General features: G+C 39.2%; 1 protein-coding gene across 6 annotated transcripts in view; it reads left to right on the top strand.

The window, feature by feature from the left end:
• PRDM5 (PR/SET domain 5) overlaps window positions 1-26,258 on the top strand; it is a 209,572-nt gene that overhangs the window by 168,671 nt on the left and 14,643 nt on the right. For 4 of the 6 annotated variants that reach the window (XM_036853882.1, XM_036853885.1, XM_036853881.1 and 1 more), the window contains one exon: window positions 22,825-22,929. The exons of the other annotated variants lie outside the window; for them this stretch is intronic. In XM_036853882.1, coding sequence (XP_036709777.1) covers window positions 22,825-22,929 — 105 coding nt within the window. The remainder of the gene's footprint in view (window positions 1-22,824; window positions 22,930-26,258) is intronic. 6 annotated transcript variants of the gene reach the window in all.

Here is a 26,258-nt window from a genome sequence, read left to right as displayed (position 1 = left end):
TGGACACGAATGATCACATTATTCGAGGATAGCATGGAAACTCATCTCGCTTGTAGAAAAGGAAGTAGATCATTTGCAAACTGTAGTACTTTATTATTAATGAGAAATCACTTTACCACTATTTATAGTATATCACTGTGCCAAGGCTTTGAGGTTGTGCCAGTTGATCTAAAGATTGTCCCTTTTAGAGCCGAGGATACAGGATAATTCATTTATTCTGCAACTCTTTATTAAGCCTACTGTGTGCCAGGACTGTACTAGGTCCCTGGGATAACATGGTTGACTGTCTAGTACAAGGTGCCTAGGAGTTTCAGGTCCTTTCGTGTGATGGAACGTGGTATATAGAGAGGGTGTAATAAAAAAAGAGGCTTCCAGCGTGGGCAGAGGACAGATGATGAAGGTTCTCTGGATGCTGGATGAAAGTATTTAGAATTTACCCTCAGGGCTGTTGAGAAGTCCTGAAAGGTCAGGGCCTCAGTGTCTTGGCTTTTTCAGGCCCTTCTAAGTACTTTGTTTATAGCTGATTACTGCTGGCCAGTACCAGCCCTGCTCTGACTGTCAAGTGCCCTTGTTCTTAAATGTTCGAGGTCTCTCTGCTCCATGGTATCCTCAGCACTCAGAGATCCCTGAGACTCTCCTTAGCCTGCTGATGCCTTTTGACTACTTTGCCCAGGGAGTTTTGGGCAGGGACAAGGGAGTGCTTCCAGGCAAACCGTCCCTGGAGAAACAGTAAAAGCCTTTTCCAGTGACCTTTTTCTGGTCTACGTTCGGTCTTCCTTTTTTCCCACTGCTTTCGAGTAAGGAGTAAAACATCTGCCTAAAATCAAATGACTCTGCCACCCATCCCCCCTCCAAACCTGGCAGGAGAGCTGTTTTCAGCATTGTAAGTGATCCACTCTTTTCTGCTCCAGTAGGGTAAAGTAACACAAATACATAGATCACACGAGTGCCTTTTCCCCTCATCTGTCACATAACCCTGAGCGACTCTTAACACAGCTAGGATCCGCATGATGTTTTAACTGAGGCATTGGTGAGGCTTTGAGTTCGTTATCATTTGAGCTCATGGGTAATGTAAAATTCAGGCACAATTTCATTTGAAGGGATTATTATATAAATTTATTTATTTGTTTTTATCTTTATCTGTGTTGGGTCTTTGTTGCTGCGCACGGGCTTTCTCTAGTTGCGGCAAGCGGGGGCTACTCTTCGTTGCAGTGCACGGGCTTCTCATTGCAGTGGCTTCTCTTGTTGCGGAGCACGGGCTCTAGGCACGCGGGCTTCAGTAGTTGTGGCACGTGGGCTCAGTAGTTGTGGCACACGGGCTTAGTTGCTCCGTGGCATGTGGGATCTTCCCGGATCAGGGCTCGAACCCGTGTCCCCTGCATTGGCAGGCGGGTTCTTAACCACTGAGGCACCAGGGAAGCCCTGAAGGGATTATTTATGGAATATTTGGTTGACTGATTTATAATGCTGTTATCCTGAACAGTAGGAATAAAATCAGATCCTTGCATTTTAAGTTGCAAAGACTTACGATGACATATGGCCTTTCTTGATTATCTCACATAATGTCTTAAAAATTGAAAACAAAAGAATTTATCTTGGAGCACTCAGTGACGGTTTCTATTTAACTTTTCTTAACAATGACTTCAAACAGTTGTTGCATAGAGAACTCCTAATTAAAGAAGAAATTTTTGACAGATGTGGTATGTTTCATATTGTAACTCTTAAGATTTAGAAGAGCATACATTTAGTCTCAGTTGCCCTTTTAAGTTATGTGCTGTATATTCAAGGAAGGGTTAAGAAAAAGGGTTAGCTCTTAAGTATTCTGGGGGAAAAGATGATCAGCTAGAGCATAAGAAGCCCTGTGAGAGAAGTATTCCAAGGGTGTTATAAGCACACAGAGGAGGAGTACCTGCTTCACCAGGGGAGAAGGGTACGGGCAAGGAAAGGTGTCAGGAGAAACATCGATGAGAGTTTGGTCTGCAGGAGTAGAAAGCTCACTCACGAAGACTCCATGGAATGAAAAGAAAAGGCAGAGCAACAGAAGATTCTCCGAAAGGAAACCAAGAAGGAGCAGCCAAAGAGGCTGAAGGAGAACCAGGGGAAAAGGGGTGACACCAGAGCTCCAGGAGAGGAAGAGATTTAGCATTTCAGGGAAAAATCACACGTGCTATCTTCCCCTTGGAGTTCCATGACCTATAAGCATACTACAGGTTGGAAAGTCCAGCAATAAGGATATTTCATGTATTGTTTGTTTAACCTAGCATTTACCAAGATAATTTGAGCAGAGTCAATGAGTGTGTGTGTGTGTGTGTGTGTGTGTGTGTGTGTTACATCTCACGGAGGGTTGTGTTCTACAAAACACTATTTAGGAAATCTTGGTCTAATTCATCCCATGATTGGCTGCCACAGTAATACTTACAAAGGTCAACTTTGACGTGCCTCAGTTACTAAAGAAAACAAAAATGAAAACAAACCCACAGTGGCTCCTCATTGCCTATAGACTGGAACCCAGACTGGCCTGAGGTGCCCTGTGCCCTCCTGGCCATGCCGCCCCCCCGCCCCTTGTCCAGCCCCTCTTTCCTTGAGTACACAGACACACAGTATTGAGAGCATGTCCTTCTCCCACAGCTCACCATGTTTTTCTGCATCTGCTTCAATATTTCTTGAGGGTACAAATAAAATAATCCTGTTCTCTGGCCTCTCCCTCCTTCCTGTGGAGATCTTAGCTCTCCTTAAAACTCCTGATCAGGCATCAGTTTCTCCACAGCCTTCCCTGCCACCCCTGCCATGGACATACTTTATTGATACATTAAGTATACTATACTAAATCAGTTTTTTTCACTTTAATGTCATAGTTTTCCTTTTCTTCTTTTTTCCTTAGCGCTCGGTTCATTTATTCATTCAGTAATTCAGCAATGTAACTGTATGTCTTTTAATTTTCTACTTATCCTTATTGGTGTTTATATATCTTTTCTGTAAAAAGGGAAACTTTCTAAATAGTAGGAACTCATTAGATACTTGTTGAACTGATCATTACGTGTCAGCTAATCATAAGTCATGGGGCTTTAAGTCAGTGGCCTTTTAGTCCAACTGTCTCTTCCTCTCCCCTGGCACCCACGGTGGAAACCCGACACGTTGGCTGAGGGCTCCTGGATCCGACTGAGCTGTGCCTGGGAGGGCTGGGCTGGGGCAGAGTGCTGTCAGAGAACGTCATCTCTGTAATAATAAGGCAGTTGTTTCAGGGATGTCTGCTGAACTCCTTCATGAACTCGGTATATCAACAAGGGGTGTATGTAGAGCAGTTTGCAGATTTAGCTAAAATAAAACTCTATAAATATTTAGCATTTAAGCTGATGGCTGCTTTGCCACCACTATATTATCTTTAGACTTTAATAACATACTTCAGGAGTTAAAGGAAAGTACATACTGTCAGAAATGTGTAAAGAGAATTTTTCTCTGTTTTTAGGATAGACAATATACAATTAATTTTTAAAAGAAATGAGGCCATTAGTTTTAGAAAAGTAATATATTTCTATACTATTTTCTCTCTGAAAGAGAATTTTATATTCATCTTGCACTCTATTCAGGGAGTTTTAATTACTAAAGTATCATGAGAATCTTGAAATAAAGGACTGTCTATTTATATGAAGGTCCCATTAATGGAGTTCAAGAACAATGCCATATTGAGGCTCATACATAATTTCCTTTCTTTATAAAATCACCTCATTTATATTGTCATGATTTGTGTGCCTTTTTCAATTTTGAATTACATTATTCATAAGCATATTTTGATAATACATAGAAGAAAGCAGGTTGATATAATATATAAAATACCCTTATTGAATTCCTGTTATGGGCTAAGCATTATGATAAGCAAAATCCTGTGAAATAGGTATAGTATCTCATGTTACAAATGTGGGAAGTGAGGCTTGAGAGATTAGGTAGCTCGTCCAGAGTCATACGACCAATAGTGGGCAGCACGAAGATTGGAAATCAGATCTCTTTATTGCTAAAGACCTTATTCTTTATTACTATGTATATAGCTACCAAGATGTTCTAAAGGATTATGTTCCATAATCCATGAACCCATCTCTTACAAAAATTCTAAGAATAGTGGTGTTGACTTCTCCAGTTCGGAAAAAACTCATGGTTGCTCCTAAGTCCACTGGACTCCTCCCCTCCCAACCCCCCTTGCAAGGTCCCCAGGATTCATGCTATAGTGTCTTGCTGGAGAATGCTCCACGATGACTGTCACAAAGGCACCCCTCATAGAAAATTATTCAACAGTACCAGTATGACCTCTATAGGCATTTTCCCTTCACTTGCATTTTAAACTATTTTCAAGAAAATATTGTTAATATTTTGAAAGCCACCAGGGAGAGATATTTCATGTGCCTCGTAATCCATTTAAATAAGTGAAATTTCAGTGTAGGGAGATTTACTCCTCACGTCTTATGTAAATCCCTCATGTTGCAGTTTCTCTGCATCATTGGAAATTAAAACAGCATTTTCAATGTCAGAACCTTTCAGATCTTTGAAGATGGCTATTTTAGGTATAATATTTTTCCAGGAAGATACATCTCAGCCAAGAACGACTCACAAGGTCACATAGCAAGTTGATAACAAGATCAGCGGTCAGGACATGTGAACTATGGCTTTGAGGGACCCGTCAGGCCGGTCAGTCGTGCTGCCTTCATCTCCAGGAGGTTATGAATATTTTTTAAATGCTTTGATTTCAGTATTTAGGATAGAAGTCTATTGTTTTTGATTCAATTTAAATTATCATGTGGATGTTCCCTTTTTCTCCCTAAAAGAAGCTTTATTCTTTGATTTTTTTCACTCTAAAAGAGGCAGTTAGTGGTTCTAAGAACATGAATATCATTTACAATTTGACTAACCCAGACCATATTTATGTTAAAGTAAAAATCTGCTTATCCTGAGAAACATTGAGGCTCTGGCTATCTCCTTTTTCACTTTCCCAAGACTAAGTCCTTATGTTCTGTATAAATCATGGTTCATTAGAGAGAAAATCACCTCCTTGTGGGGTCCTAGATGCATAGCTTCTAGGTGGGCTTTTGCCCCACTGCTTTTGAGGACTATTTAGATGTGCTACTTTAACATTTTTTTATTGAACATTTTAACATTAATTTAAACATGTAAAATTCCATTCTTTACCTTCAATTCTCATCTCATTTTTATTTCTGTTCTCAATTGTAAATTATTATTTTTTGTCACAGATTTGGCTATTTTCCAGTCAAATCTTATTTCTTGTGTCTGTCTTCTATTTAGTTGATCTCCTTGTTATGGGAAATCGGTCTAATGTGGGTGCTTCCCTTTCTTGTGACCTCAGTTCTTCTAGGAAGTATTTAAGTACAAATATTAAAAGGTTAATGCCATGCCTGTAATGCAACACTGAGCAGAGTATGTATGGGGTGGTGGATCTTGCTTGGTGAGAAAGTGAAAGAGGAATTTGTACAAAAGAAGTGACTCTACCAAATTCTATGATGTCATGTCCTTGCAAAATGAAAGCAGGCATTAACTCAAAGAAAAAAAACCAATTGGTCTTTTTCATTTTTATGAATATTTGGACATTATTAAATGTAACTCTGTTCTCTGAAATCATTATTGTATGGAAACAGAATCAGAAAGAATATATATATTTATATTTAACATTACATGTGATATAAATATATAATTACATAATTGTATAATATATAATTTATACATAAAAATATAAATTATACATAATTTTTATAATTTTATAAATACATAAAAATAAACAGGGTATTTATAATTTTAGAAATCTATAAGATCTATAAAAGTATAAAAATATATCATATTTTTTCAATTTAGATTCCTCTATAATTATATGCTCAAGATTGTAAATAGAAATAGCAGGGGGGCTTCCCTGGTGGCGCAGTGGTTGGGAGTCCGCCTGCCAATGCAGGGGACACGGGTTCGAGCCCTGGTCTGGGAAGATCCCACATGCCGCAGAGCAACTGGGCCCGTGAGCCACAGCTACTGAGCCTGCGCGTCTGGAGCCCGTGCTCCGCAACGGGAGGGGCTGCGATGGTGAGAGGCCCGCGCACCGCGATGAAGAGTGGCCCCCGTTCGCCGCAACTAGAGAAAGCCCTCGCACAGAAATGAAGACCCAACACAGCCAAAAATAAATAAATAAATAAATTTAAAAGTCAAAAAAAAAAAAAGAAATAGCAGTTACCAGAATTGAGAGAAGTTTCTCAAGTACAGTTTTGTCACTAAATGTTATTTATATGTTAATGTTTATAGTATAAGATTTTAAAGACATACCAGACAAATGGATTGTGTTCCTAAGTTTTCTTTTGTAGAACTCTGATTTATAGTGATAATGGTGGTGCTGATTGCCTGTGGCCTTTATGCTGGATTGTAACAGATACATAGGGTAGGTTACTGATTTGAGATTTGGTGTTCTGGAAATCATGAAGCAGGAGGAATGGGCAAGAGGCTTTGGGGACTGGTAATCAGATCTGAAACCTTTGACTCCAGGGTCAGTGGCTGAGCTAGGGCAAGTTGTGAGTGACATAAACCACTCGTCCGAGGACTGATCCTTAGAATGATGGAAAACCGATGGTCTGAGGTTCCTCAGTGGTACTTTCGGAGTATAAAGTACTTTCTGCCTCAGCAAAAAGTGAAGACATTTGAGAACCTTCTTAAGCTTTAGCACTACCCTTGAGGCTCTCTGAGTGCCTGGCCGCTGAGCCCTAAAGCCGATGGTACTGGACTTGACCCAGGTCTCAGATATCCCGGAGTATTCATACCAGAGGCAGGCTGGATCCCAGCCCCAAAACTCAGCACATCAGTGGGGGAAATTCTAGACGTTTTCCGAGGATTAGTCTCAATAAGCATTACAGTGTATTAATTTGAATTCCACTTACCTCAAACTTTTGTTATTACCATATACATCATATCTATATGTATACATATCATGTGTACACATATACATATACCTCTCTTATGCATGTAGTTTGCTGTTGCAGCTACTCCTTGTATTCAGTGAATGGACATATTTGGTTCACTGTGCCAGTATAAGTTAAAATGAACATTTTGCTAGAATGGATGTGCCTGACTGCTTTGGATTTTATATGTGTATATTTGGCTTTGTAGAGGCAACAGAAGTGAAGGAACTAAAATTAACGTGTTTTTAGACATGCAAGCAGTCTACCAAGTCATTGCCAAAAAGATGACATTCCATCTACACTATAGTCTTCAACATGCGGGACAGTTTATCACCAAGTAATATATGACTGAATGCCTGAATTTTGAATTTTTGAAATATTAAATTCTGTTTATATTTCCCCATTGGCAGGACATAAGTGAGTTCTCCAACATCTGTCCTTTTAAGAGCTGAGATTTCTGTTCCTTCTTACGCAATACTGGGCTTAGAGCCCCAGGGATCTACTCTACTCTCCATCCCCAGCCTCATTTTTGTGTCTTGGGATGACCAGTGTATGTTTTCATCCCTTTTCTGAAAAGAGGTCTTTGGAGATTGGTTGTGTACTTTATTCGATAGGAAAGAAACACATGCACTCACTGAACTCTCCCTGAGCATGTGGACCTCATTGTGGCCTAGGTCCTTTCTGTGCAAACTAAGAATTATGTTAACTGACTCTTCTGCCAAGTGTATTATTTATGTTGATTTGACTTAGACAATATCTGGCTACTATAGAAAAACCATTGCCACCGCACTAAAAGGGAGAGAACAAATTTCTAAGAAATTGTACTGGCAATTCTTTTCTTACATGTCAGTATATTCTGAAGGGACTGGTATCTCTTTTTTTTTTTTTTTAAAGAAATTCACGTTCTTTTATTTATTTATTTATTTATTTATTTATGGCTGTGTTGAGTCTTCGTTTCTGTGCGAGGGCTTTCTCTAGTTGTGGCAAGTGGGGACCACTCCTCATCGCGGTGCGTGGGCCTCTCACCATCGCGGCCTCTCTTGTTGCGGAGCACAGGCTCCAGACGCGCAGGCTCAGTAATTGTGGCTCACGGGCCCAGTTGCTCCGTGGCATGTGGGATCTTCCCAGACCAGGGCTCGAACCCGTGTCCCCTGCATTGGCAGGCAGATTCTCAACCACTGCGCCACCAGGGAAGCCCGGGACTGGTATCTCTTAAATCAAGAGGTAAATGTAAAGAATTAAATCTGTAAAACAAGATCAATATGCAAAAGAATGGCTCAGAATTGAGATCTGTGATTCCATCAGGTTCCTTGTGTCTTGGAATTTAGTAAAAACAAGGAAATGGCCTCAATTAAGTCTTTTCTTTTACCTAATATATTCTGAGAGAATGATTTGGACAATTTCTGAGTAACAGTTCATTTCTGTCAAAATGTTCTTCCTTTAACAAAACAATAAAGCAAAAACCACCTTCTTGAGGGAAGAGCATTTTGTTTGGCCAGAGCAAAAACTTGGCACTTCACCCTGAAGTACTGCTTTTCTTCGTCCTTGTGTCCCCACTCCCGTACCCTTAACTTATGCCCGCTGGGATGGAAGCCACTCTTCTTGGTGGGGATCATCAGTACTTTTCCTGGTAGCTGAGTTCATCCTGCCAATGAGAGTGTAGACTGTGGCTCTTTATACATGGGATGAGAGAACAGGAGAGAGGATGAGGGGGAGTTTAGGCAGGGCTTGTGTTAGCAGTCTCTTTCCTATTTAGTATGTTGCTCTCTCAAGTGATGGCTGAGCAAATTTACAGGGACGGTGCATATAGTTGCCTAGATGGTATCTAAATTGGACATTACAATGGGCTATCATTCCTAAATTCAGGTGGTGCTGGTTAATAGAGAAACCAACTTGGCATTATCTTGCTCTTTGCCCCACAGTGAGGGGTTTCCTGGAATGTGGGACTTTTAGGGCTAAAACCAGGCTAATCGGGGGTAAATGGGGACAGTTGGTCATACTAGTCATGGTTCTTGAGATCAGTTATTCAGAAGTCCCTTCACAAGGAACATATTGAGCCTAAAACAATCAGAAGCTACTATTAGGTAAAAAGTCACCACTACTACCAAAAAAAGCAGAATCTGATTTGTTACTGGCTGCTGTTGATGACTGTAGGTTATTATTTTTAGGGGTAGGAATGGTATTTTGCAGAAGCTATGAAGTATACATCAGCCTGCTGGAGTCTGTGTAGTAGCACCAGAGATGACAAAAAGTTTTCACACAAAAAAACTCACCTATTTGTAAAAGAAGATTGAGCTCGATTTACTCACTGAACAAAACTATGTCAGATGAAAAGGGTAAAGAGTGGAGATGCTAATTTTATGAATTTCTTCCTTTTTAAACATTTTAGTCTGACCTACTTTTGGTCAAAACATTTTATGACTTGAGCACATTCGGATATAGCAAGATCTCTGCCAGGACAACTGGAATTCTCACCTGTGCAAATAGACAGGCTGTTTTTTTCAGCATCTTTGAGGTTTGAAAGGGGCAGGTTTATGCGACTAGCTCCTTGCCATCTGTGCAGTGTGTTGATTCAGAGATGTAATTTATATTGATGATATGATTTCCTCTGACGTCTGCCCACTCCTTGATGGGTTTGTTTCACCTGTTGACATGAACTTGGCTGAAATGACTGCTCTGTTGGCTATTGAAATGGGTGAATTAGTTGCATGTGTGATAGCACCTTTCAGCTGTGTTCTTATTATTTTCAAAATTGTGTAATGGGATAAGTATGTTATTCCTTTAGAATTAGATACCCTTTTTCTAGGGATCTGCATTTATGTAATTCCTTTCTTCTAGAGACCTCTGAATAAACTTTATGGTTTTATTCAAGATGGATTACACTTGCCACCATCACATATATCAGAAAGCATGCTTGTTATTTTTGGAAGTAGGCAAGTTGAATTAACTCAATTCTCTGTGGACTGATTGCATCTGCCTCTTAAATGTAGTCTGTGACTGTATTGAGTTCTCTTTCACATCATTCTCTGTACCCCTATGTTATGCCCCCTAAATCGACAGGGATATTTGGTATGTGCTGAATACCATATTTCAAGTTGTGTAGCCACAAAAGCCACACAAGTAGGACAAGTACACCTCAACTCCGTCTACTCCATCTGCCCTGTCTTTGCTTGGCAGACCTGTTGGAATCTTCTTGAGGATAAAGACCACATTTTAAACCTTGTTGTGTTTCCCACAGTTCCTAACACAATGTCTTGCTCAATATGCATGGGGACTTTTGCTGATAAATTCACCCTCAATCACATCATCATCTAATCATGGGAATTGTCTTGATTGCTGTCAGTTCACTTGTAAATAGAACTTGAAACATTTAAATTAATTGGTTTGTAAGCTTAAAATATTAGTTCAAATGTAGGAAAGGACCTTTTTAGAGGAAGTGGTGAGTAGTTTTCTTCCTAAATTTGCCTTTGGTGGTGGATTACTGTGTCTGAGACTCTACATTTCTTAGGAACATTGGTAAATAGAGATCCCTACAACATGCAAAAACAGAATTAGGCTGTCTTAGACTTGTAAGACTTACTTTGATTTTCAGTAGCAAATTTTGGGGATACAAACAAACAAAAATGTTGAAGACAATATGTGACAGACGAGTCAGGCAGTTGCATTACCAGCCTGTGCTCTCGTAACTCTGACAGTTTGTTTCTCATAATTGGTTTCCATTTGGATTGTTATTTGAAACGCAGCATTTTTGCCTTGGACACTGTATTTATGTCTTGTCTGTGTGTGTGTGTGTGTGTGTGTATGTATGTACATATATCCTCTATATTTTTTATCATATTTATTTCCCTTCTATTTCTTTCCTTTATTTTTGCATTATAATTTGCATATAATCTTAAAGTTTACTTTATAATTTTTAAGATGGTGAGCATAAGTTTTTCCTTATTATAAAATTTTCCTGTTCATATGATTAGTCTTCTTTTACATGATTTTTGAGGGGAAAAAAGCTAAACAGTTATTATGCAGAGAAAGAGTTTCCCTTTAGATAATTTAAACAATAACACTCTTTCACTTAACCAGCATTCCTTTTCTTCTAAAGATTCTTACAATGCACAGATCTCATATTGTTCTCAGAATTCTTATCAGCAAATATATTTTCAGCTCCTTTTGAGCTCCCTCCATGTGTATAAGAAAAACACTGCTGTCTAAAAGAACACTCACTTCCATTTTTAGAGCTGGGGGTTCTTAGACTGTGTTGAACATTATCTTTTTTAATAGCCAGCCACTGACTTCGAGTTTCTTGTTCATTATCATATAGTTAGATAGTGTTATGCTTCAGTCTGAGCTAGACGTACTCTCTTTCTCTAGAATAGAGCTGCCGGCATAGGACGTGATGGTCGGGAAGATGTAGAAGGCAGAATGCTTTCATAGCTACATAACCGAAAGCCTAACTTAAAAGGGCTTAAACTGTGGTATTTATTAAGTCCCATAACAAGACTGTCAGAGGTAGGGCCAGCCTGGGGTTGGTTTATGCAGTGGCTCAGCAGGGTCCTCCGTGGCCCAGGTCCTTTCATCCCTCCTGCCGTCCTCAGTCAGTTCCTCGGCAGCCGCTCGGGCATCACCTCTGTACGTGGTCGGCCCCATCAGGCAGAGGAGGCCTTTTCCCGAATGCCCTGTGGACTTACTTTCTCTTCAGTAACCACAGACACGTCATATGCTCCAGTCTAAACCCATCACTGCAAAAGAAATGGAGTTTCCATCATTGGCTCAGCCTAGCAGTTTCTAAACGGGTCTGCACATTAGAGTCTCCTGGAGAATCCCAGGCCACACCCCAGAGCAGTGCAGTCACGCTCTCTGGGGGATGGGTCACCGGCATGAGCAGTTTTTGAAGCTCCCCAGGTGATTCCATGGGCAGGCAGGTTTGGGGGCCAAGGCTGAGCCTGATCAAGGTTCCCTCTCTTGGCTGGGCTCTGGAGTCACCTGTTCCAGAGTGCTTGACCAAGGGAGGGGTGCGCATGGGGAGGAAGCCACAGGTCACCACAGACCCCAGCCCTGGAGTAAGAGTGCCTTATTTTGAGTTCTGCCCTCTCTACCTGATTGTATAAACCTTGGAAATATTTTTAAATTAATGTTTCTTCATCTGCTAAGTGAGAATAACCATACCAGTTTGCAGCATTGCTTAACAATTAAATGGGGGAAAAAAATCCTTAAAAGTTCCTAGCACTTTGCCAGCCATGAAGTAGGCAGTCTGTTAACATGCACCAGAGTGCCCTGGTGGTAAAGCATAAGTAGTAGTAAGAGAAGGGGAGATAGAAGTTATTGCTGCTGTTGTCGTAATTATTACTATTACAGTTATTACTTGAGAGGGTGGTGGACCAGATCATAAGTTCTTACTGTTCTGTTGTGGTTGCACATTAGAAGAAGCACCTTGAGAGCTTTTAAGAAACACCAATGCCTGGCCACACCTAGACCAGATAAATCAGTCTCTGTGGGGTGGGACCCATCATCAATATTTTTAAAAAGATTCCCAGGTGACTTGAATGTGCAGGCAGGTATGAAATCCACTGGGCTAGAGCTTAGGAGAGTGAAAGTATGAGGGAAGTTTTAGTTAGGTTGGTTTATCTGACTGTTCCAAATGGACCAGTTTGTGTCACCCCTGTGGCCGCTAGAAAACAAGGTTTTTGAGCTAGTTTGGGCAATTTCTTGCTTGGTTTATGCCAGACGAGCTCTTCTATCATCTCTGTGCTCTCAGTGATAGGACTTTCTTCCAGCCATGTCACTTACACACATTATTCTATGGGCTTCAAGAGTGGATTAACTAAAAAGTGACTGAGTGCTTCCTTGTTTCTATTTAAAGTCTGTATGCATCCCTTAAATATAAAAATTATATTCTGTTTACTGGGCTTATTTTTAGGTTTCTGTATGTGAACTGTGCAGTACATTTTCCCAGTTTACACAAAGTGTGTTTTCCATTAGCTACAATGCAAGACCAATTATGGATGTCTTGTGTAGAAACCTGCTCTAAATATTCTCCTAGCTTTCCGTAGGCTTCCCTAAGAGTTAGAATCTTTAGGTGCGTTGTTTACTAGGCCTTGGGTATGTTTTGTCATACGTTGAAAGATCACACCAGCTATAAAAATAAGACGGTGAATAAAAAGCCACAAAAGCTATAAACATCTGTAAAAGAAGTTTTCTAGGCGAGGCTGCTCGTTAGAGGGAAACTCAGTGCCTTTTGATGGTGTGCAGCTGGTGGCACGTGCACTTTCAGAAACGGGGCCCTTAGGAGGGACTGTCAGATATATGGTCTGCTGTCCTGTGGGCCGTAGATCTGTCCACTGGGCTGTGTGTAATAGCAGCCCCTGGGACCACCCTCACAAACCCTCCTCTAAATGCCACCCGTAATTCTGTTGCCAAGTGGATGTTTTATAGAAACAGGTTGTCATCTTTTGGTCACAAAGCCAGCGTCACCAAGAGAATTAGTTGGCTCCTAGGAAAAATCTGGAAATTTCAGCATGGGCTTCGCAGTCTCTGCCACGCTGAGGAGCACACGTCAAGGCTGACCCCTGGCCAGTGGTCAGGGCCACTGCACGACGCTGCCTGGAGCTTTCTTTCACTCTCAGAGCATCTGTCATGTGGAGTCCCACGTGAGGTCCAGACGCTGACCCAGTTACACAAGACGCCCTCTTCTCTGGAGGCACGTTTGAGCGAGCAAGCTGGGCGTGCTGGGCTGGGAGAGAGGAGCTGGGTTTCGGGCCTCTGCTGCTGGCCAGGCCGCGTCTCGTGGCTTACAGCCGGGCCGGTCACGGGAGCGCCGGGTCATCTCTGAGAAGCCATTTCTGAGACAGTGTTTCTGACGTCTGAGGTGGCTTCATTTTTACCCAGTCCATCTTCCTGATAGCAGAAAGGGTCCCTCTAAAAAAAGACAGGATCTTTCGAGCAGAATGGTGATGTTTAAGTTTTAAAATAACATGAAACCAAAAAAAATAATAATAATAACATGAAAGCAATTTTTTAAAAGTCCTTTAACTTTTTATAAAAAAAATTTCAAACCTACAGAAGCAGAGAGAATAGGATAATGAATCTCCATGTACCCTCACCCAGGTTCAAACAAGTATTCATTCTTCCTCCATTTATAACCTCCCTACCACCTCCAGCCATAAAACTTGGAATTTTTATATGTAATATTAAAATGATATTTAATTCAAGGTTTAGGTGTAATTATATTTTAGAATTTGTTCACCTGGATGATGATGAAACTGAATCATGGACATCCTGTGATCAGACATTTTTATTCTAGACCAGTGCTATTCAAAGTATGGCTGAAAAAACAGTACCAGCCCAAAAACTCTTTGTTTCTGGTCTGTGATGAAATAAGTACGAAAATTGTGAGGAAGTGTTTAGAACTTTTATAGCATTCTGACGTTGCTGCACATCTAAATGCACGACCATTTTTTTTTTAGTAATTCATTTTAACTATATTTTAGAAAAGCATCAGTCAGCAGCACATTGAGAAAAACACAGTCTTTCACTACAGATGGTTCCAGAAGCACTCTTCTGTACAGTGCTTTTGCCATTTTGCCACTCAGGATACATTTGGTAGCATGCGGAGATATTTTGAGTAGTCACAACTTGAGTGGAGGTGCTATTGATACCTACTGGGTGCATGGGATAGCGCCCTCCCAACCAAACAAAGAATGATCTGGCCCTAGATATCATAGTACTGAGGCTGAGGAACCCTGCTCCGGGTCACAGCGGAGCTCTGTGCCTTGTCTCAGGAACGTTAGGCAAATGGGTCTTGCCAAGGTGCAGACTAGAAAGAGGCTAAGACTGTCTGTATATGATCTTGCCTTACACTTGAGGTGCCATATTCCACTTTGGAAATTAGTGAGACACTCTGCAGATGGAAAAGTCTGAGGGTTAAAGGACATTGCCCCAAATCCTTTAAAAATATAATGTAGCCCTTTTAGTTACAAGTTGCCCATTTCATCTCTGCCAAAGTTTGTAGCATGTCCAACAGGAGAAAGTCAACCACTACTGCAGCAGCTGAGAAAATGGGAAACTAAAACCTTACAAAATTTTTGTTTATTTAGAAATTTCATATTTAAGAAATGTATAACTTAACAAAATGAAATTTAAGAAACTCACAATTCGTATTTAAGAAACACATGAACCTCTGCTTCATGAGGTGTTTTGGATTTTCTTTTAAACTTAGAAATAGGAAGTGATCATCTAGTAAAAGACTTTGTTTTTCTGAACTCTAATAGGGTAAATATTAATAGCTATAAAATAACCTTAATCTAGAAAACGTAATCAAGTGAAATTAATTTGTACCAAAAGATAACTTTTAATTCTAACACACTTGTGTGTGTGTGAGAGAGGGAGTGTCAGAGATACTTGTTTCTACATCTGTTTCCTCTTTAGTGAGTTTCTTCTCTCAAATTGTACTCGATACCCAGGTTGCTCACATGGAAATTATTTCATTAACAGCACAGACACTCTTGGTCTCGTTACAGCTTTGAGCAAGACAAATAGAGAAAAAGTTTGTCCATCAAGTGAACAAACTTTCATTTAAGGTATAATAACCAAGTGTTTCACTCACAAGTTGAACCCACTCATAAGCAAACTGTGTGTATATATATATTCAGAATACCACAGGCTCTGACAGTCTTTACCATACTCACTAGCCTGCCTGTATTCTTTTAATTGCTTTACTAATTTTCCTTTCTTAAATGTATTGAGGTCAGGCTACCACTGCCGTGAAAGAACATTTATTAACCATCATTCCATGACTTCCTGACACCATTTACACTGACCTCTGACTACATGGGAAAATGCTCATTTGTGATATTTTCTTTTTCTATTTGATTGTGGCCTAGCACAAAAACACTCATAGGGGATCTTTGGATTACGTATCTGCGGCATGTGGATAATCCGCCCATGATCCGTCCTTGTCTTTGGTGGTCTGTGTAACGGGGGACGTGCTTCTTTACCTCCTGGCAAGCAATTCTTAACTATGAGAAAGCCTCCGATAAATTTCTATTTCAAAGAATTTCAACATTTAGACCCCTCCAAGATTTATAAACAATGTGATTTTTTCTACAGAGCCCTCTGAAATGATTTTGAAATTTAGTCATTCAGTTTATGTTGGCAAGAAATATAACATCTGAAGTTTCTGTTCCTTTAATAGATGGGCACTAGCACAAAAATATGACTTTTTATTAGCTACATCACAAGGTGCAGGGCATAAGAGCTCTATAAATCCTACCTTCTGAATGACTTCTGCCAAACGCTGTTTGATTAAAGCTAGGCTGATTAGACTGCTGATGAATTCTGCCTTTGGTAGATTACACAGTTGAACTGACAAATAGATTGCCTCCATTTCGTAATGGCTCCCCAGTTATGATGACAAAGGACAAGCTATTTGTCAGTTAAACTGTATAATCATTCAGAAACAGAATTCATCAAGAACCTAATCATTTTGTCTCTAGGTAAATCCAGCTAATGAGTTAAAATGTGTAATTTATACTATGCATTCCATTCTGAAACAGTTACAGACAATTTCCATAATACTTCACTGAATCAGATTTTGTGCCCAGTTTACAGATTTCCTAATGGAGGGAAAGACAGCGGAAGAGAAGTAATGAAGTTAGGACGCGATTCACGTTAAGAGGACGATGTTGTCGTGTTCTGTGTGGGGGAGGGGCGCTGAGGCTTTGGAAGCCCGGCGGTATCCAGACACGCGTTTGCCGTCCAGCCGCAGCGGCCTGCAGGCTGTTTTCCGGTGTGTCCTGGGGAAGGGCGTGGACAGCTCAGCCACAGCAAGAACCCTGTGATGGCCTCCTGAGCTTCCTCTGTCCCGTGGTCCCTTGCCGTGTCAATCACTAAGTACCCAACCACCATCATCTTCAGTGAACCTTAACGCAAGGATAGGCAGTGAGTGAAGACCAGAACGGAAGTTCTCGTGAACCCTTGGCGCACAAGCGTGGATTCTTCTGGATTGCTAAGTTAGGGCTGAGTATACTCAGGAATGTTCTAGAGGCAGCAAAGATTTTTTCACAGTTTTCAGAGAAAGGAACAGGAACAGGTGCAGGTGTCTCTGTGATAACATGCTCTGTACCACTCAGCTTACTCTCTGTGCCCGACTGTGTTTACCATGTGAAGGGTGCTATTTCTTTAACATGGCTGATCAGGAGTAATGGAAGAAATTAGGAAGGAAGGGGGGAATGAGAGTTTCCTTTCTGAGAAAGAAAATGCATGTATTTCCTCCTATTTCAGTTCATTTGATATTCTTAAATTTGAGATGAGTGACCCGTGACCTCCTGGCTCTTCCTCTGGCATAAAAGCTCTTTCTGGAGCAGGAATTCTCTAATACTTGCTTTGGCAACATTCACTATAAATTGGAATCCCTTCCAGGGTGGGCATTAAAGGTCCTTCCAAGGAGTACTGTAAGGCAGTCTGACCAATATGTGTCACAAGTTATATCCCTCCTTGCAGGATCTTCAGGAAAAGTATGGACTCTTTGTATAAGAACTAGGGATGAAGGAGGCAGACAGACCTTTGAGGGATAAACATGGCTTCTTCTTACGATACTTTGCTATGGCCTAAGCCCTCGGAGAACCCTTCTTTCTAGACTGACAGGGAAGTATGATTTTGGGGTCCTTGGTGAGCTTATCTGAGAGCAAAAACCCCAGGGAATTCCTGGCTACAAATGGTTCTTGGTAAAGAAGAGAGAGTCCAGGCAAATACAGAGCTACTTAATCAAACGGGTCCCTCTTCCAACGGTGATTCTCAAACTTTCTGAAGTGGAGGGACCTTTCTAACATTATAAATTTCACCCCCCACTTTCCTGCCAACATACACATAGAAACACATGATGGCTGTTGCACTTTTAGTGTCTTGTAGGAGAAAATAATTAAGTGAAAGTGATATAATTCAGTGGCATTCGTAAATGAATATATTGAGTTAATCACCAATAGGATCTGTAAACATTTGAAAATATCACTATGTGGGTGAGTGTATGTGTATGTATAAGACATTTATTCAATCCAAGCCAATGCATAACGTATTTGAGACTTCAAACCTCTGGTGATAACTGCAAAGCCCCTGTGATCCACCAGAGTCTCCATATACTGGCTGGGAACCTCTCAGTATCCATAGGGCCATCTCTAGGATGCTTACCTAGACAGTATCTCCTATGAGGAAATTTAGGAATGAGTGAGAGGGATGGTCTTAATCAGTGATGCTCAGAGCTTGCTTTTCACTGCCTTCTCTTCCCTGAAACTTCTCTTAGGATGTCATTCAGCTAGTTGGTCCTGTCTTAGGTTGTTCTCTGCCAGACATTTACCTGTCATTGGCAGCTGCCACAGTGATGTGCCTCTCACTTCTTTACAAGATCTCGTTTTACAGATAAATTGCAGGGAGAAAAGCTTTCCTTTTTTTTTCTTCTCATATACATTGTATTGATATGTTTTTTATGCTTTAAAAAGTTAAGTTACATGAAACATTTGGATATAATAAAAGCTTAATTAACAGTCACAGGAATTCCCAGAAAATTTCTGATCTAAATACTTAGAACTACATTTTCCTTTTAAAGTTTTTTTTTTTTAAACTAGGCAGTATTTGAAGAAATAATAGATGCTAAGAATAATGCAACATGTGAAAAGAGATTGTATTTATTCAGACTAGAGGGAAGGGCCATAAACATCGTATTTCGTAGACTGCCAGTAAAACGCAATTACTTTTTTCCTGTTGATTGTGAACAGTCAATTAAAGTACATTTTTCATGTCCTGAAAATTATACATACAGTTACTTCCATTTCTGGCAATACGGTAGACTCCATTTCCTGGAAAAGATACCCCGTACAATGCTATCAATGCTAGGTAAAATAAAGCAAACAGCAAATATCTGAATGTGTAAAAAAAAAGTAACAGTGATCTCCAGGACCCAACAAACAAAACTGAAACCCAACTCCAGAGTGGTGAGGTCAAGTTGAGGATGCAGCACCTTGCAGGGTGTTTACAGTTTCGGTAAACTCAAGACTTGGTTTTTAATGGTGATGGAAAAGGAGACAAGCTCTGGGTTCAGGTTAAAGGGCAAGATGGAACCACATCCCCCCCATAATTCTGGGACCTCAGAAAGACTATGCTCAAAATGAAATCAGAGGCTAGAAATAATCTACTTTTGGCAAACAGCAATGCTCGGGATGTTTAACTGTCTTGAAGTAATTGCTGGCTAGAGAAAGAGTTCTCCTTAGAGTCTGTAACCACAGCCCTTCCCTCAACTGTGTTTGGAGTTTTCAGCCTTAAAATGCTTGCCTGACCAGAAAACCCTCGGGCAAGAAGTAAACCTAAAATGGTCTTTGATTGATAGCATCCTGGAGTGCCTGGCAGAAGCAAACACAAATGCTGTCTGGAGGGACTTACCCTCAACCTGGGGGTCACAGGAGTTTAACAGCTAAAGACCACCAAACATGAGTTCATGATTTCAAATTCCAGAAACACCCAAGGAAACAAGAGCCATGAACAGGAGACAGGAGAAACCACAAATAGCAGAACTAGACTTCCACAAAGCACATAAGATAATGATTTATCAGATGAAGAAAGTTGTATAAATGCCTAGAATATTTTTAAATAGGCATAAGCAGCATGAATAGAAAGTAAGATTGTATCAAAAATTTAAGCATAATTGAAAAGAACCAAATAAAAAGTTCTAGAAATTAAAAATAGAGTACAGGAAATTAAAAACTCAAGTGATCCTATTAGGTAGCAAGTTATTCATACCTGAATTGAATTGATCAACTGATCCTAAAGAAATTACATAGAATGCAATACAAAGAGATGGAAATGGCAAAGGCAGGTTAAGAGATATGAAAAATAGAAAGATCTAATTGGGGTTGTAGGCTTCCATTCAATGACAAATGAGAAGCAAAGCCACTTTCAATCAAAATCAGAATTTACTATCAGCAGATCCTTGGAAATTCAAATATGTAAGAAAGCATGAAAAGTAAAGAAATTGTTAAAGTGTGTAGGGCTAAACCACACTGATTGTATAAAATAATAATGATTCCATACCGGGCATTAAAAATCAAGATACAAATGAAATACTGCTACACATAACATGTTAAGACAGCATTCTAAAGGGCATGTTAATTAATACGAGGTAAAATAAACTTTAATTGTGTTAAATGTACATGGTAAAAAGAATTTTAAGGATAACCAGTAAAAGGATAGAAATAGAGTTTGTAAGTTCTATAATAATGCAGGGGGGAAAGGAAATCCAAAACATGAAAGAAAATATAGGGGAAAAAACCTTAGAAAACAAGCAAGGTAAAAGCAGTACACAAAATAAAATGTTAGAAATTTATGTACACAAAATTAAATGTTAGAAATTTATTTAAATATATTAATAATGATAAATATGATACTATTATATTTTATTTATTATAATGGTAATTAAATTCTATTATAACTATAATTTTTAAATGATAATAAATATTAAAAAGCGAAGTTCACTATCTTAAGAAAAGTGCCATCGGTTTGGGTTAAAAAAATTGAGTCGTATGCTGTTTACAACAGACGCTTATCATACCTAAGGATATATAGACCGTTTGAAAGTAAAAAGATGAATATACCAGGCAAATCCTAATTTTATTTTTTGCCTCTCTTTTTAAACAGATATAGTTGACATATAACATTGTATAAGTTTAAGGCATGCAACCTGTTGATTTGATACATTTGTATATTATAGTATGATTACATCATAGTGTTAGCTAACACCTTCATCATGTCATGTAATTATCATTTCTTTTTTGCAGTGAGAACATTTAGGATCTAGTCTTTTAGCAACTTTTAGCAATTGCATACTACAGTGCAGTTGACTATATTCACAATGCTGTGCATTAGATCTCCAGAACTTATTCATCTTCTAACTGCAAATTTGTACCCTTTGACCAACATCTCAACAAGTCTCCCAAACCCCAGCAGATACTAATTTTAAAAAGCTTTTATAGCTATATTAATACCAAATTAATTTTAAGGTAAAAAGGATGATTACAGAAGAAGAAGGTCACTTCAAAATGATAAAAGGTCCTATTTTCCAGGAGTAGAATAGTTTTAAACTTACATATACTCACCGTGTACCTAATGAGAGTTTCAAAATTTGTAAACTACAATGATAAAATTATAAGGATATACTGGATATTGGAGTGTAAAATGGTTTACTCACTTTGTAGAGCTACTTGGCCATTCCTAGAAAAGTTGAAGGTGCAGTTCCACTTCTAGATATACATGCCGTAGGGAATTATGCTCACCTCTGTTCAAGTATACGTTTACAAGAATATTCAGAACAACTTTATTTGTAAGAGTGAAAACTTGGGAAAAACTTAACTATCCATCACTGGAGAATGTAGCCATTGAATGTAATACTGTACTCACTGAGAATGAATGAACCGGAGCTCACGTTCACAAGAATGTGCCATTTCTTAAGCTAGCCGATGGGTACACGTATGGGTGTTTGATTGTTTACATACCGTTTTGTAAGTCTGAAAATTTTCATAATAGTCTTTTAAATACCAAGGAGAAAATATAAATAGAACTTGTCTACTTTAACATGAAATATAAAACATATATACACACTACCTCAATTCAAAAAGTGTCTATATTTTTGAAGCTACATTTGAAAAAACACTGCAATTTTACTTTATACAAATCTGTTCATCAATGCACTATTTAGTAATTAGTGGCCTGCTGTTTTGATGAAACAATGTTAATTAATTTATTTTGCAATTTATTCCAAGCTAAAAAGATGGTGATGTAAGTTCCTGGTATCAAAGATGGCTAAGGAATTTGGATAATTTTTTCCTTTGCCTATGGATATATTTCTTTTCCTTAAGAGTCTATGACCAGCTGTAAAAAAATGCCTCATTTAAAAAAGTAATTTAGATTTTATAAAAGAACATCCTACCTAGGAAAAAAGATTGGACAATAGAAATGCTAACACATATATATATGGAATCTAAAAAAAAAAAAAAGCTTCTGAAGAACCTAGGGGCCGGACAGGAATAAAGACGCAGAGGTAGAGAAGGGACTTGAGGACACGGGGAGGGGGAAGGGTAAGCTGGGACGAAGTGAGAGAGTGGCATGGACATATATACACTACCAAATGTAAAGTAGATAGCTAGTGGGAAGCAGCCGCATAGCACAGGGAGATCAGCTCGGTGCTTTGTGACCACCTAGAGGGGTGGGATGGGGAGGGTGGGAGGGAGACGCAAGAGGGAGGGGATATGGGGATATATGTATATGTATAGCTGATTCACTTTGTTATACAGCAGAAACGAACACACCATTGTAAAGCAATTATACTCCAATAAAGATGTTAAAAAAAAAAGAAATGAAAATACTTAAAGCACAGTTGAGCTCTAACTTCTTAAATTTACCCCCAAAATCTGTTGAACATTTGGTTCTGAGCTTTCATTCCCAGGAATCCCTTTGAGACAGCGAACAGTTTGCACCATCTAAACCAGGGGTCCCAAACTGTCTTGCTCCACGAAGCCCTCATGGCAGGCACTCCGAAACCAAAAGAAAACATAAGTTCAGTTCAGTAAGGAGTTAGGTCACAGCAATCATGCGGAATGTCCCTTTGCACAGATAGGACTGCATCTAAAGAAATGGTGTGCAGTCTAGTGTTGGAACTGTGAACCACCTGGTAGTTTTAAGACTGCCCAAGAGATTTTGAGTACTCCTGTTTTCCCCTGAAAATTTAAAATAATTCATGACACCACTGTGAATGTGCTGCAGCACCTTGCAGAACTAGCTAAGACACCCTCCCACGTACGCCTTCATAAGGCGGGCTGTGCATTCACTCGAATTCATGGTCTCTTTTCACTGACTGCAGGAGAAGCCATACAAGTGCTCAGAGTGCAGCAAGGCCTTCAGCCAGAAGCGAGGCCTGGATGAGCACAGGAGGACGCACACCGGAGAAAAGCCTTTTCAGTGTGACGTGAGTTTGGCTTCCCTTTTCTTTCCCTAGTGTCCTCCGGTAACCTCCGGTAACAGGAGATACGTATGTGTGTGGGGGTGTATCCATGCATCTATTTGTGCATGTATGAGAGAGAGAGAGAGAGAGTGTGTGTGTGTGTGTGTGTGTGTGCGCTTTACAGTGCTGATCTGTGTCTGTTAATGTCTTGTGCTCTTTATACCTTTTGTTTGCATAATCCATGTAACCACGTTGTAGCAATGTTTTTTATCCTAGTTTACTGGCAGCAAATGAACTCTGATTTTCTTTAAGACATGCTTGTACCCTGTTTTAATGCAATTGAGTTGTTCTTCCAAGGTATAAATACGTGATGATTCAAGACAGCTTTCATGTGTCTGTCCAAGCCTTTGACAGGTTAATGATAGTTAAACCAGAGATTTAACTGGTTATAGATATTATTTATTTTGTTAAAGCCAAACAATGAATTTCTAAAATATGCATAAACTCCTTTGTTTAAAAAACGCCACTGCTAATTGTTTAGATTTTCTGCTTATGACATTTGAAGTGAAATGAAATTATCGACGTAGTTCACATTATTAATGAAAGGACAGAAATACTACCATTGTCAGGAAAATTAATTGGATCATTGATTAATTTAGAGAAAAATGGTTCATCGATGAACAGCATCACCATTCTGTGTAAGATTGACAGTTGACAGAAACTTGACACAGGTGTTAGGGAAAACACTTCTTGTTCTTATTTCTAACACAAAAATAGCAAAAAAAAAAAAAAAAAGAGTATTAATGTAGCTCAATGTAAGAAGAAACATTAAAGTTGTAATCTGTGAAATTGCACAGTACATAGTTCTCTTTAAATGTTGGGGGAAACTTGAGTACTCAGTCCCCTTGGCATATCCCAAAGGATAAAGGATGGAGTAAGCAGTCCATATGAAAGGAAACTCACAAACATAAGATGTTTTCCTTGTCTTTCCATGAAACTTTGGTGGTAAGGTTAAGGCAACAATGTACTCCCAGTGGGGCTACTCATAAAAATACCTTTATCAACAGTGAACTTCTTTAAGGGGAAAACTACTTGTAGAGAAAGAAATGTACACATGGAGAGCTCTATCCTGAACTGGAGGTACAGCCAGTTTCATAATTTAATGGATTGAACGTTCAGTCCACTGGTGCTTTTATTGGAAGCATTTTCATAAAAGCAAAACTTTTTTTGGGTTATTTAATTGCACAACTACACAAATAAGTGATGGGAGATAGAAATTAAATATTAACTGTGTATGGACATCTTCCTTCCATCATGCTCTACCTGACTTTTATTTATGCTGAATATTTTTGTGGACTGCTTCCTTACATAGACTGGACCATGATGTTATTTTTTAAAAATTATGTTACAAGCATGATTTTTTCTATCTACTTCTATCCCATTTACTTCTGTCAGATGTTCAAATCTCTCTGAGCCTTACCTGCAGTCCGGACTGGTCTGTTGAGAAGAGATCCAAGTTTAACGCCTCCAAAACTTCCCTGAAATGCAGCCTGGTCAGGGAACTGGCTGTCTGTTCCAAAATCTTATTCTCTTAACCTACCCATTCCAGATAGAAGTCATCCTTTCTCACCCCACTTCCAGTCTATCTCCTTCCTAAATAGTTCTCAAATCCATTACTTCCTCTCAGTTTCCATTCCCACTAGCAGTGCGTAGCCTGGACCCTCACCTCACTATTTCTTATTACATCCAATCTCCAGTGTGTGTGTTCTCCACCCCACCAAGGTGATTTTTTAAAAATCGAAGTGAAATTCACGTAACATAAAATTAACCATTTTAAAGGGAACACTTCAGTGGCATTTAGTACATTGATGGTGATGTGCAGCCATCACCTCTGATTCCAAAACATTTTTATCGTCTGCACATAAAGTTCCATACCCGTTAAACGGTTATTCCTCACTCTCCTGGCAGGCACCAGTCTGCTTTCATTTCTATAGATTTACCTCTTCTGGATATTTAATATAAATGAATCATACAATATGTGACCTTTTGAGACTGGCTTCTTTCACCTAGCACAATGTTTTCAAGGATAATCTACATTGCAGCTGGTATCAGTACACCATTACTTTTTATGGCTGAATGATACTCCATTTTATGTCGACAACACAATTTATCTGTTCATCAGCTGATGAACATTTGGGTTGTTTCTACCTCGTGGCGCTTGTGAACAGTGCTGAGACAAACGTGCGTATACAAGTTTTAAGTACCTGTTTTCAGTTCTTTTGGGTATATACCTAGGAGTGGAATTGCTGTGTCCATATAGTGATTCTGTGTTTGACTTTTTGAGGAACTGCCATACTGCTTTTCACAGTAGCTGTACCATTTTATATTCCCACCAGGAACGCACGAGGATTCCAATTTCTCCTCATCCTTGTAAACACTTATTATTTTCTGTTTTTTAAAATTATAGTCATCTTAGTGGATATGAAGTGGTATATCATTGTCGTTTTGATTTACATTTCCCAGAGGATTAATGATGTTGAACATCTCTCCATGTACTTGTTTGTCAGCCATTTGTGTATATTCTTTGGAGAAATGTCTATTCAAGTCCTTTGCCCATTTTAAAATTGTGTTGCTTGTCTCTGTTGTTGAGTGTGAGATACTGGATACTAGACCCTTATCAGATATGATTGCAAATATTTTCTTTCATTCTATATGTTCTCTTCTTGCTTTCTTGATAATATCCTTTGATGCACAAAACTTTTCAGTCTTGATGAAGTTTAATTTACCCATTTCCTCCTTCTCATCATGCATTTGGTGTCATATCTAAGAATCTACTGCCAAATTCGAGGTCATAAAGATTTACCCTTATATTTTTTTCTAAGAGCTTTATAGTTTTAGCTCTTACATTTAGGCCTTTGATCCTTTTTGAGTTAATTTTTTGTATATGGTGTGAGTTAGAGGTCCATTCTTTTGCATTTTTTCAGTCTTTTACCATTAAATATGATGGTAGATGTGAGTTTTTTATAAATGTCCTTTATTGTGTTGAGGAGGTTCTCTTCTAGTTCTCTGAATATTTTTATCAAGACAGGGTTTTGAATCTTGTCAAATGCTTTTCTGAATCACTTGAAATTACCATTTTCTTTCCTTTTGTCCTGTTAATGTGGTGTGGTACATTGTTTGATTTCCTTTTATGTTGAATTACCATTACAGTCCTGGGATAAGTACCACTTGTTCATGGCTTATAATCCTCTTAACATGATCTTGGATTCAGCTTGTTAGAGTTTTTTGTTTTGTTTTGTCTTGTTTTTTTGTTTGTTCATTTGAAGATTTTTTCATATATATTCATAGGGGTA

The sequence above is a fragment of the Balaenoptera musculus genome, chromosome 5 (genome assembly GCF_009873245.2).
Source record: "Balaenoptera musculus isolate JJ_BM4_2016_0621 chromosome 5, mBalMus1.pri.v3, whole genome shotgun sequence".
Lineage (NCBI taxonomy): Eukaryota > Metazoa > Chordata > Mammalia > Artiodactyla > Balaenopteridae > Balaenoptera > Balaenoptera musculus.
The sequence above is the reverse complement of the archived record's forward strand: the minus strand, read 5'-3'. Positions and strand labels throughout refer to the sequence as shown.